This window comes from Labeo rohita, chromosome 14 (genome assembly GCF_022985175.1).
Source record: "Labeo rohita strain BAU-BD-2019 chromosome 14, IGBB_LRoh.1.0, whole genome shotgun sequence".
Taxonomy (NCBI): Eukaryota; Metazoa; Chordata; class Actinopteri; order Cypriniformes; family Cyprinidae; genus Labeo; species Labeo rohita.
Window position 1 is genome coordinate 26418626 of NC_066882.1, and position 13316 is coordinate 26431941.

Genomic DNA, 13316 nt, shown 5'->3' on the forward strand with positions numbered 1-13316 from the left:
AACTTTTTGACTAATGAATCATTTACAAAAGACCAGGAACATTAAGTAAATTAAGTCAAAAAGAAAGAAAACTGATTTTATCACCTCAAAAACGATAGTTATATTAGCGTCCACACCAAGGAAACATAACGTTCTGTTTTGGCGCGCGTTACCTCATCTGCCGCTTAAATTTTCGCGCTCTTTAAAGTCAAGCAGATTCTGATCGACTGTTTATATAAGAATCGTTCTGAAAGTGATTCCAATGATAGCACTGGTCTAAACACAGAATTAGAACAGTTATTACACTTTTACAGTTGTCATTATAATATGTTCTTGGTGTTAAACGGGTTTCGAGGCGGTTTTAAACAAGCTTTCCACCAGGAAATCATGTTGAGACACGAGATTGTTTCAGCTCTCAAAAACATCTGCTGCCACCGTGTGGTTGTACACATGCACTACGACATTTTTATACCACTAATGTGTCACGAAATGTATTTTCAAAACCAGCAAACCAACACATAATGTCCTTGCCCATAACTAATGGCTTTAAGAAGTTCGCAAGAAAAGCCTCTTACATCAGAAACTCACATTAATAATCTAAAACTCTCTGGAGCTTTTCAAACCAAAACACAATATGAATATAATTAAAGTCATAAAAACATTTAGGAGATGATGAAATGTGTAACCATAGCAACACCATGAAATGGAAGAATTACACACAGACAGATCTCCAGCATTAGTAACAGTGTGGTTTATTCTGCTCCAATCTGAATGTGTTTGACCAGGTCAGATCTCAGGCAAAGAGAAAACATGAGAATTAATTTCTGAATCATATAGTGAGAGACGCTTCAATCTGTGTACATATATTGATATTACCATATCATTACTACCATATAAACCTTGTAGTAATAAAACAGCAATGGGTTTTCCAAAGGTCACAAGTGATTTTTTCAGCATCTGCCAAATATTCAATTAATTATTGCATAATTTCACCCTAATGCATGACAGAAATTCACAGTTCTAGCGAACAAAAATGACAGGTGACCTTTATGAATAATAATAATAATAATAATAATAATAATAAATAAAAAACGCCAGGAATAAGAGCAAGTGGTTTGTTTGATTTCACCAACACTAAATTTCATGAAACCTTTGAAAGGAAAATCGAAATATTTTCTGCTCCATTTAAGTTTAATACAGGTTTTACACCGTTTTAATACAGGTTTTCAACAACAATGAAGGCAAACAAAAGACAATTTTAGTGTTTAAGTGAACAACTGCTGTAATAACACATTTATCTTTAATAAAATCACCAGTTTTGTGTTTCAACCATAATGAGAAAATAAACCAACAGGCTGTTCTCACACAAAAAAACACAAAACTAAATTCATGTTATAGGAGTCACACTACAGTAAAAAAAAGAATTCCCTGATTTAGCAGTAATATTCAAACTATGTATGATTTAGATGGATAATTCACTCAAAAACAATGATTCTCTCACACTCACGTCATTCAATCCTGTATGACGGTCTTCCGTGAAACACAAAAGATGATTTTTTTTTAATACAATCAACATAAAACTACAACAAATCATTCGGTTTTCAGTCTGTTTTTCATTTAGAGCATCACATGACATAGTGCACTACTGTTCTAAGGGACTTTTCACTCATTTTTGGAGCTCAACAAAGTTTTACAGAATGAAAGTTAAAGTTGCTTTTAAAGTTAAAAGCAACATGAAGGTGATTAAAGCGACTCCTGTAAACGTCCATGTTAAAAAAAATGTAAAACTGCCTTGAACGCACAAAAACAACAGAGAACTAGTTAAAAATTTAAAAATAAAAAGTAAAAAAATGCAGACGTCCCCATCAAACGTCACAGCCCGTTGGCATGATTTTTGACTTTATAAAATCTGTATCAAACTTGCTGAGTTAAAAAAAAAAGAAGAAGTTTGAAGATCTTCATATTAGTCCATCCAATGTCAATAACAGGACAGATATGAGTCAGTTCATAAATACTGGCCTTTAAACAGTTACAAAATTTGTATCAGTAAGTTTTTAAAGTACTATGTCAGTTTTTTAAGTTTGTTTTTAGTTCAGACTCATCTATCAGAGGTGGTTTGTTCCTCTTGTATGTCCATCGGTGGACTCAAATCTCAGCAAAATGAGAGTCTTATGGCACTCCAGAGGTTTGTGGCGTTGACCGAACAAGAGCCTCTGTTACCTGATGTTGAGCAGATCCTCTCTGAGCCAGCCGGGCAGAACCTGACCCATTTTATACAGCAGTTTAGAGAGCTGGATGTTACCGTCTCTGTAGTAGCTCCTCAAAAACACCTGAGACTGGTGAAAAGAGACAAACTGTGAATGTGCATTTCCTTTACTTCTTTTCACATTAAACTCAAATATATTCAATGACCGAAAAGAGTTACTTGTAAGTCCATGTCTGGGTATCTCTGTCCTTTACTCTTTCCTAAACACTTGGTCTTTCCTCCATCCAGCAGCTGACACCAGAAGCCCTTCTTTGGGTCAAACCTGCAAAACAGCATTTGGAAAAATGTAGCAAAGAGAGGAAAAAACTGTTGCTTGCAGAAACTACTGGAAAAAAGAAATACTTTCATTCAGCAAGGATGCATTCTGCAACTCCTTTCTGAATAAACCCATAATATTATTTGTTTACCGTAAATGAACTTGTTCTTATGTATAGACCTAAACTAACCTTAATTTGAGTTCATTGAAGCTTTTTTGAATGTATTTATTTTAAACTATGTTCATGTATGCCTTAAAGGGGTCATCGGATGCCCATTTTCCACAAGTTGATATGATTCTTTAGGGTCTTAATGAAAAGTCTATAATATACTTTGGTTAAAAATTCTCAATGGTAGTGTAAAACAACACCCTTTTTACCTTGTCAAAATCAGCTCTGCAAAAATCATCTCATTCTGGTCGAGGCTGCTTTAAATGCAAATGAGCTCTGCTCGCCCCACACCTCTCTTCTCTCTGTGGAGTGACGAGCCTGTTTACTTTAGCCGCATTTAGCTACTAAACTTGCTAAATAGCACATTATTAGCAAAGGCGATCCCAAAGATTCATAAAAAAACGCTTATACTCACTTCAGCTGTAAGTGAAGCTGGATCACGAATGATTCGCGTGAACATAGACGGATATATGTAGACTGGGAGGCGCATTCCCTTCACAAACAAACGTAATCCACTGCATCTTCAGTGGTTTAGATGTCGGTAGTAAATGACGACCACTATGTTCATTATTACATCCAGCAACACAACACCTCAATCGCTCAATTCTTGTCTAACTTGCATCCCTGCTTCGGCATCGAAACAAGGAAAGTTACTGGACCGTTACAGCTGATCTGATGTAAGACGCTCATGTCAATCAACTATCGTGGGAGCGGCCTCTGTGGGTGTGACGCCACAACGACAGGCATCTGAGAACGGCTCGATTTGAAAAAGGGGATATTATTTTTACAGATTAATTAAAAACCACTGCATGGATTTTTATCATTATAGGGTAGATTTGTACGTACACTGCCAACACACAGTAATGTTCAAACGTGAACTTAGCATCCGATGACCCCTTTAAGAAAGTCATGAGACTGAAACATCGTGATTAAAACATAATACTCACGCTAGGATCTTATGGTAATCGACTCGATTCTCTAAACCCAGAAACGTCTGGATCTTCTCCATGACTGATGCTGGATCCGTTTTTAATGTCTGACCGTCCACAACTAGAATCTGTGAGGGTTAAATGAATGAAATATGATAAACAAGTCTGCTGTATTAGAACATGTTGTCATATATGGTGATAAACACACAGACCTGGTCGTGGTGGTAGTGTTGGAGCCAGCGTGACAGGTGTTTGGCGTACCATCCTGGAGCCAGACAACGGTTCTGGAGGACCTGCAGCTTCACCGGTGCATTGTGGGACGCTGTGATGACATCATGGAAAGAGTATTTCAGAGCCACAGGGTCAGCATGTGCTCTCTGATGCTAAAGAGTAAAAAATAAAAAAATCAAAATGTTAAAATCAACATTAAAGAAAGAAAGATATTCAGTAAACATCAATATTAATATATTTGACCTGATATGACTTGAAAGAAAAGAGAAACGACATTTCAACCAAACAATGTAGATTCAAATGTTTAATACAAACAGTAGAATACAGGAAAAATGTAGTTGAAATGATCAAGACATGTTTTTAATAAATTCACTCAAGTAAGAATGATTTTTCATCATTTTATTGATAGAGACCAATGAAACAAATATTAATACCTTCATTATTTACCTACTTGTATAATAATCAAGACACTTTTTTAAAATAAATAAATAAAAATAAATAATTTATTATTATTATTTTTACTATTATTTTTAATTTATTATTATTATTATTGTACTTTTTAAATAATATTGAATAATAATAATTAAATTGTTAGTCTACATTGATGGTTCAAACTGTAATTTTCAAATTTTATGGCCAAAATTATACAATAATATTAAACTTCTGTACAACAAACCATGTTTAGCATAGAAAATGTAAATAAAATACTAGGATAATCATAAAACTATAACTATAGTATTTTAAGTGTTTTCTTGGTTAAATAAAAATATGAAATGAACTCAAGGAACAATGGAATTTAATCATTTCACGGATATAAACCAATGAAACCAATTTTAATAATCAACATAATTTATACGCTTTTAGAAAAATTAAGACATGTTTTTAAATAAATACAATTTTTATATTTATTTTTATATTTTTTAAATAATTTTTTCATTTAATTAAATATATACTATTTTAAATAATAATGAATTAATTATATTCTTAGTCTACATTGAGTTTTCATGGTTAATTAAAAATAATAAATGAACAAGGAAAAATAGATTTGAATCATTTCACTGACATAGACCAATAAAATAAATTATTTATCCACTTTATTTATCAACATTATTTATCCACTTTTATAATAAAGATATGTTCTTAAATAAATAAATAGATTTCCTTTATGATTTTTTTCTTTTAAATAATTATTTTACATTTTAAATAATGAATATATTATGTTCTTAGTCTTTTACATTAATGGTTCAAAATGTAGTTTTTAATTTTAGAATCAAAAAATAATACCAAAAAACTCAAGTACAAACAATGTTTACCATATAAGTTTAGACAAAATACTACGATAATCACAGTACAATAACTATAGTCTCATGATTTTAATTTTTTTATTGTTAAAAATATGAATGCTAGTACTGGTACCATACAAAAATACTAAAAAATTTCATTTTCATAAAACATGAACATAACACATTTTAATTGCAATTTGATTTGCAAATTGTTCTGTAAAGCACACAGTTAGTTTTTTTTTCCCTTAGTTGCACCTCCATAAAATGTGTGTTTGTAAGTGAGTCTCAAGTAAATGGTGTAGTAGATGTACCTGGTACCAGGCGTAGGCTCGGTCCACAGGGTCACTCAAGACCGTGATGATTTTGGCTCTGGGCAGCAGCGCTGCGGCTCTGACCGCGGCTACGTCTGAATCAAAATAACTGGCACTTTTCTCAAAATAATAATCAGAGCTGCTGTTGGACGGGAGGGGGAAATACTCCATATACCTGATTTAGAGATCGAGAAACTGATTATTTTATCATTTATTTCTATTTTAGAGATTGAGAAAACAGAGACATCAATATAAACAAGTAGTGTTATATTCTTTGCAGCTCCACTGACACTCACCAGTCGATGCCCCGCTGATAGTTGTGACCACTGAAGAACTGAATCTCCTCAAACGTCTCTTTATTGGGGTAATTACTGCTCAGATCAGGATGCATCCCCAGAAACAGATAGAGAGCAGTCGCTCCTAAAAAAAAAAAAAAAGAAAAAACACAAGAGAAGCATGGAAAAAATCTTCCAATTTACATCTGATAAAAATCTGGTATTACAGTGCCATTCATATACTTTTTTTAAAATAATTTTTATTTATTTTGTATTTTTACATTTTATTTTTATATTTTCTGTGTAAAGTTCAGATTAAAAAAAGTTTCTTTGTCATTGTAATTAATTATTTAAATGTCTATATATTTTTTATTAAGTTTTGGTTATTTTAGTACTTTCATTAGTATTTTTTTTATTTTAGTATTTATAAAATTAAAAGTTAAACTAAATGAAAATGAAAAATGTTGCATTAGCAACTAGCTGAAATAAAATATCTTTCAATAATAAAAAAAAAGTATACTTTATTTTCATTACTGGTTATTAAAATTTAATTTAATTTTTAATAATTTAGTTTTAATTCAAAACAATTAATTCAAAACATTTTAAATTATATTTAAAAACAATACTATTACTATATTATTATTAATGTGTAATCTAAATAAATCTTTCTAATATTAAATATTTTCATTTTTATTTATTTTCTGATGGGACTGGTCATCATTAGTTTCTAACAAAAATGACAATTAGTACTGGAAAAGTACCAATTATGTAATTTTTGTCAGAAACTAAGGCACAAAGTTATATACATATATATATATATATATATATATATATATATATATATACATACATATATATATATATATATATATATATATATACATATATATATATACATATATATATATATATATATATATATATATATATATATATATATACACATACACACACACAATTTTATGTTTATTTTATTTTATTTTATTATTATTTATAAGCTTTTAACTGTTAATTTGAATTATTACTTTTTTTCTTTTAATTACTTGTTTGGTGTACACTTTCGACATTATTTAAAAACACAATCATGCCAATGAAGTACAGGTTTGATTGTAACAGTGTAAAGTGTGTGTGCAGTACTGAATGCATCTATCAGGTGGCGCTGTTGCTCCTCACCTGTCTTCTGAGGGCCAATGAGCAGCAGTTTTGGGAAACGGTCACAGGTTTTCTCTTTTGACCAAATGTCCTTGTGTCTTTTATCCTCACACGGGTCCTAAACACAAGATCACACCGCTAAGAGATTTCACTGAGAAAGTGTACGGTGCAGGACGGGAAATGCTGGGCTTTATGCAAATGAGCAGTGAGCAGCAGCCAATCACAGCGAAGCTGCTGAAGGCTCTGCTGGATTCAGTGCTTGTAATCACACTGTGAAGTCATTTAATTCAGATTCCAAATGCAAATTTAGATTTTGTTTCTGTACAGCCAACGTTTTGTTGTTTTAAATCACACTTGAACTAAATCGGCATCGTCACAAACCTGCCAGAGCGGCTCGGTGTCAGATGGGAACAGCTGGAAGTATTTGTCGGCGAGCTGCAGCGGAGGAAGCGTCTGTAGTTTCAGGTGAGTCCAGGTGAGCAGGAAGTTGAGTAGTCGTTTGAAGGTGAACAAACCTAGACGGTCGTTCCCGTAGTTTGACAGGTGCGTCATGAAAATGCTAATCTGAGAAACAACCACAATTTAGCCAATCAATCAAAGCCATTTCACTTCAAATACAATTCATGATTGTATTCAACAGTTTCAGATTCAACAATTTGTTTGTCACTGAAATGTTAAGAGTGTACACTATTTATACATTTAATCCCATATATTAAAATGCTTTAGCAAAAATACAAATAGGTAAACAACAACAACATTTCAAATAAAACTTCTTTAAGCAGTATTTCTGTAAAATGACCAGTTATAAATATAAATAAGTCTGAAACAATTATTTCAGATTTTTAAATTTACTATTATTTTATAATTATTTAATATTTTAATTTTAATATATTAATTAGCTATTAAAATAGATATTTTCATAACTTTATACAACAATTTATCACTTATAATTATTTATTAATTAAAAATTGATTTATATCATATATTGTTTCATAACAAATTAATCATTGCATTTAAAATAACTATAAAATATTGATTTTATAATTATAAAATAACAAGCCCTGGAAAATCCATCATATTTTTCTTCGAATGTTTTGTAGATTATTTGTTTTATCTGAATAAATTAACTTATTATACACTAATGAATAATTTTGATTATTAACATTTTTCAATGGTCTATATCAATAAAATAATTCAACTGCCAGTTATTAAAGGAGAGGTCCGGTGTGATATTGACCTAAAGTGTATTGAATCATGATACCGAGTGTGAACTAACCTTGCATATCTCATCTCGGCTTGTCCACTCCAGTCCGAAATCTGGGGTCAGTTAGCCGATGCTAACAACAGGTTGTCGATGAGAGTAAATGGGGCATCGGGCTAGCCATGTAAATAAATCACTGTTTTACACCATTTACGAGGCACAAAGTAGCTCCACACTTCATTGGTAGACTTCCAAGGGCCCTGGCATTTAAAACGAGACATTGAGAACTCAGAATAACCACCGGTAGTTTATTTACAAGAAGACTTATACAAACAGTACCTGCAAGAAAATGACGGGCCGCCGCCATCTTCAATGTAGTCACGATAAGTTGAGTGTCGAGCAGGAACGAAACTACAACCTGATAAGTCACGTGAGTAAATAAGTAAATAAATAAGGACGCCCATCAAACTCAAATGTTTCATCCTCGTCTTCATAAAACTCAGTAGCTTCATCGTCCGACATCCTTGCAATTGCCAACTGTCTGCACTAACTCCAGTCCAAAACAAACGCGAGGACTCACGTGACTTATCAGGTTGTAGTTTCGTTCCTGCTCGACACTCAACTTATCGTGACTACATTGAAGATGGCGGCGGCCCGTCATTTTCTTGCAGGTACTGTTTGTATAAGTCTTCTTGTAAATAAACTACCGGTGGTTATTCTGAGTTCTCAATGTCTCGTTTTAAATGCCAGGGCCCTTGGAAGTCTACCAATGAAGTGTGGAGCTACTTTGTGCCTCGTAAATGGTGTAAAACAGTGATTTATTTACATGGCTAGCCCGATGCCCCATTTACTCTCATCGACAACCTGTTGTTAGCATCGGCTAACTGACCCCAGATTTCGGACTGGAGTGGACAAGCCGAGATGAGATATGCAAGGTTAGTTCACACTCGGTATCATGATTCAATACACTTTAGGTCAATATCACACCGGACCTCTCCTTTAATAATAATAATAATAAAGTGTGAAGCAATTATATCATTATTGATAAATATTTAATATTATTTCAAAATCATTTTACATGTAATAATTGTTTTATATTTTAGATCATTTCATAATTATAAAACATCAAATAAATATTAAAATAATTGCAAAATTATTTCAGTTATTTTTATCATTCATAATTACTTCTTCATGATTTTATATCATTTACAAACCAGTGAAACAAGTACTAATATGAAACATGATTAACCTACTTGTATTTTCATGAAGGTGGGAGGAACAAATATCTTTCTTGAGTTTATCGTGCCATTTATACTGTATTTTACTTTTTTAATCTAGCATGAATCTTTTTGGCTACACTTGCTGTTACTGTTTAGCTTCTCTGATTGGCAAGAAAACTAAAACACCCTTTTAAGTCATATCAAACCAAATATCTAAATATTAACATGTTTACAGAATATCATCAAGGGTTGAAAATATGAACCTATGTTTATAGCGATATCTCCCAGTCCTACTGACAGTAAGATCATAAGCACAGCATAAGCTGATGTATAGAGTATATAAAGAGGGACTGACGGGGTTGAGCAGGACGGTGAGGAACAGCTCTCCTCCATCAATGATCTGCTCCAGCTCCTGCGGCCCGCCGGGATAGTCCTTATGAAAGATGGTGTGTGTGAACAGACCGCACGTCTGTCTGGGCAAAACCTGAAAAACACACACACTCGTGTGATCAGTTCTCCACTCACACAGAAACACACACACTCTCTTCTCATGGGCTCCAGGACAGCGCCTGTCACTCTGGAAATAAATAGATGTGAGCTAATGCAATATTCATAACATCTCACATTGAACTCAGGAGCTCAAACTCGTTATAGAATCAATGAAGAAAGAGCGAGAGGAATATTAATCTGCTCCTGAAATACAGGACAAATCAAACAGTGGATGAGACGTAGGGACAGTATTCACCATATTGTTAATTGCTGGTGTGTGAACGAGATGAACAGCTCAGTTACGGGTGAGTATCTGTCGAGCGCTGACTTTAAAGATAGGGGGACTGAAAGTCATTATTTCGCATTGGAGAGCTGCACGGGAGCTGTGCATGTATAATATTTGGATCTGATTTGAACTCTGAATATAAAATATTTCAGCTGCTGCTGTTAGTCAAATGCAGCCGTCCGATCGGATATATATATATAAAGTTATACAAGTTATATCAAGATATCAAAAACTGATAACTTTTCCCAAAATGCAATAAATCCATCAGGGCTCTACACTTACGTTTCTTTACTTACTTAAAAACACAGAGCAGTCAAAACTTTAGGAGCACCTTCTAATCAATAATCAAAAAATCTGATCAAAAATTAGCCTTTCCATTACGAGGTGACATTTGACTCCTTAAAGTGAATTAGAGGGGAATTTTGTTTTTACCTTTGTAATGGCATTTTTTAAAACTTTATTAAAAGTATGTCATCTTTTATGTCAAGTTTTAAAAATATATATATTTTATAAGCTTATATTTATAAAATTTCTAATTAAAACAACAGAATAAGAATAAGTTACGAATCAAATTAAAGGGGTCATCGGATGCCCATTTTCCACAAGTTAATATGATTCTTTAGGGTCTTAATGAAAAGTCTCTAATATACTTTGGTTAAAAATTCTCAATGGTTGTGTAAAACAACACCCTTTTTACCTTGCCAAAATCAGCTCTGCAAAAATCAGCTCATGCTAAGGGGTTGTTCCTTTAAATGCAAATGAGCTCTGCTCACCCTGCCCCTCTCTTCTCTCTGTGGAAAGACGATCTTGTTTACTTTAGCCACATTTAGCTGCTAAACTTCCTAACTACCACGTTATAAGGAAAGGCGATCGCAAAGATTCATAAAAAAACGCTTATACTCACTTCTGCTGTAGGTGAAGCTGGATCATGAATGATTCGCGCGAACATAGACAGATATATGTAGATCGGGAGCCGCATTCCCTTCACAAACAAACGTAATCCACTGCATCTTCAGCGGCTCAGATGTCGGGAGTAAATGACGACCACTATGTTCAGTATTACATCCAGCAACACAACACCTCAATCACTCAAACTTAAATCCCTGCTCCGGCATCGAAACAAGGAAAGTTACTGGACTGTCACAGCTGATCTGGGGTAAGAGCTCATGTCAATCAACTATGGTGGGAGCGGCCTCTGTCTGTGTGATGCCACAACGACAGGCATCTGAGAACGGCTCGATTTGAAAAAGGGGATATTATTTTTACAGATCAATTAAAAACCACTGCATGGATTTTTATCATTTTAGGGTAAATTTGTACATACACTGCCAACACACATTAATGTTCAAAGAACATGAAAAAGTGAAGTTTGCATCTGATGACCACTTTAAATCAGTATTAATAAAATTCAAGACTTATTTTTAGGTACCTTCAAACCCCCTCGAGAATACAGAGTATATAAATGCACCTGCAACTGAAGAACTTTGGCTGCTTCTCCTTTTTCTCTGTCACTTTTTGGGCTGGCCCTTGACTCTCTTCTCTAGACTTAACATTTTCAGATTTGTAGACCTCTGGAGGCTCAAAATTAACTTTTGTTTTCTTTTCAGATTAATTACAGTGACTTCAAATAGCTTGGTTTTATGCAACTTATTGACATGATTGGTTCGAATTTTCATATTGGTTAATTGTAATTTCTCAGTTTTGACTTTGTTCATTTCTGTTACCTAATATGCTAAATTTCTGAATAAATTTGTTACTTCTCCAACCCACTCATCTGACGTGGATTCGATTTTGCATCAAACTGAAAAGAAGATACTTTAAAAAATTAAACTAAAACTGCCAGTAGGTGGCGTTTTTAATTACTGAATCACATCATTCATTTGATTCCTTCGAACGGCTGATTCATTCAGGAATAAAGCAAGTGACTGTCATTATGAATGGGAAATTGAATCATTGACTCACTAGATCCGTTTAAAAACGCATATTCATTCATAAAGGAAACACCGCTGTGTTTGAATAGAGATGCGTTTTGGAACCAAACTCTTCATGAATCAAAACCATAAGTGTGAGGTGACAATGATCATATTATTCCAATAAAAGTTGTTACTTACTAAATAGTATTTCTGTAGAATGGTTGGTTATCAATATTTAAATTATTATTATTAATGAATTAAATTAATTATTATTATTATTATTATTATTATTTTATATTTTAATAATTTTCCATATTTATTTTAAGTTAATTTATATTTTATAATTACTGTATTAGTTCAGAATTATTTTAAAGCAATTATGAAATAATATTAATTATGAAATACTATGAAATATAAAATAACTATATATATTTAATATTATATCATAATTACTTATCTAACCATAACTATAGTTACAAATATTAAATGTATTATTTCTAATATTTTATAATTGCCGATTATTTTATAATATATCATTTTATAATTATTAAATAAAAATAAATTCGTTACATTATTTTATGATTACAAAATAACTATTTGCATTGATAAGCAATGGAAAAACTAATTATTTAAAATGGTTTTATTTTACATTAACTATTTTTATTGTTAATTTTTTTATTTATTATTTTATAGAAATCACATTATTCAGTTATTTCATTTATAATTATTTATAAGTTCATAATTATTTTAAAGCAATTCTGAAATAACATTATGAAATACCAGATAACTATCTATCTATCTATATATATATATATCTATATATCTATATATCTCTATATATATATATATATATATATATCTATATCTATATCTATATCTATATATATCTATATCTATATCTCTATATATATATCTATATATATATATCTATATCTATATCTCTATATATATATATATATAACTATAAAGTACTTATGAATGAATATTAGACACATAATTCTTCTATATATTATAAATGTCATGATTATTTCATAACACATTTTAGAATTATGAAATATTACAAAAATGTAAATACAAATTTGTTACATTATTTTATAACTATTTTACATTATTTAATAATTATAAGTTATTTTATATTATTAATTCAGTTATTAATTCATGTATTTCATTTATAATAATTTATTGGTTTATAATTAGCTCATGTTTTGTATAATAGTTATTTAATGTATGTAATCACATTTAATAAAATCCTTACTAAAGTAATTGTTAAATACAAAATAATGACAAAACAATAATTTCATAATTATTTTACAAATTACAAAATAATTATTGACATTGATGAGCACTGGAAAACCC

General features: G+C 31.7%; 2 protein-coding genes across 3 annotated transcripts in view; one reads left to right on the plus strand and one right to left on the minus strand.

The window, feature by feature from the left end:
* The window catches only part of si:dkey-201i24.3 (golgin subfamily A member 6-like protein 7), a 306654-nt gene that overhangs the window by 200173 nt on the left and 93165 nt on the right, over positions 1-13316 (plus strand). The window lies entirely within an intron of this gene.
* ndst1a (N-deacetylase/N-sulfotransferase (heparan glucosaminyl) 1a) overlaps positions 709-13316 on the minus strand; it is a 43897-nt gene continuing 31289 nt past the window's right edge. Inside the window, exons 8-16 of the mRNA XM_051127687.1 lie at positions 9628-9756; positions 7233-7415; positions 6873-6969; positions 5721-5844; positions 5425-5599; positions 3812-3982; positions 3618-3727; positions 2405-2507; positions 709-2315 (exon numbers count right to left, since the gene is read on the minus strand). Of these exons, the coding sequence (XP_050983644.1) occupies positions 2196-2315; positions 2405-2507; positions 3618-3727; positions 3812-3982; positions 5425-5599; positions 5721-5844; positions 6873-6969; positions 7233-7415; positions 9628-9756 (1212 nt within the window). The 3' untranslated portion in view covers positions 709-2195. The remainder of the gene's footprint in view (positions 2316-2404; positions 2508-3617; positions 3728-3811; positions 3983-5424; positions 5600-5720; positions 5845-6872; positions 6970-7232; positions 7416-9627; positions 9757-13316) is intronic.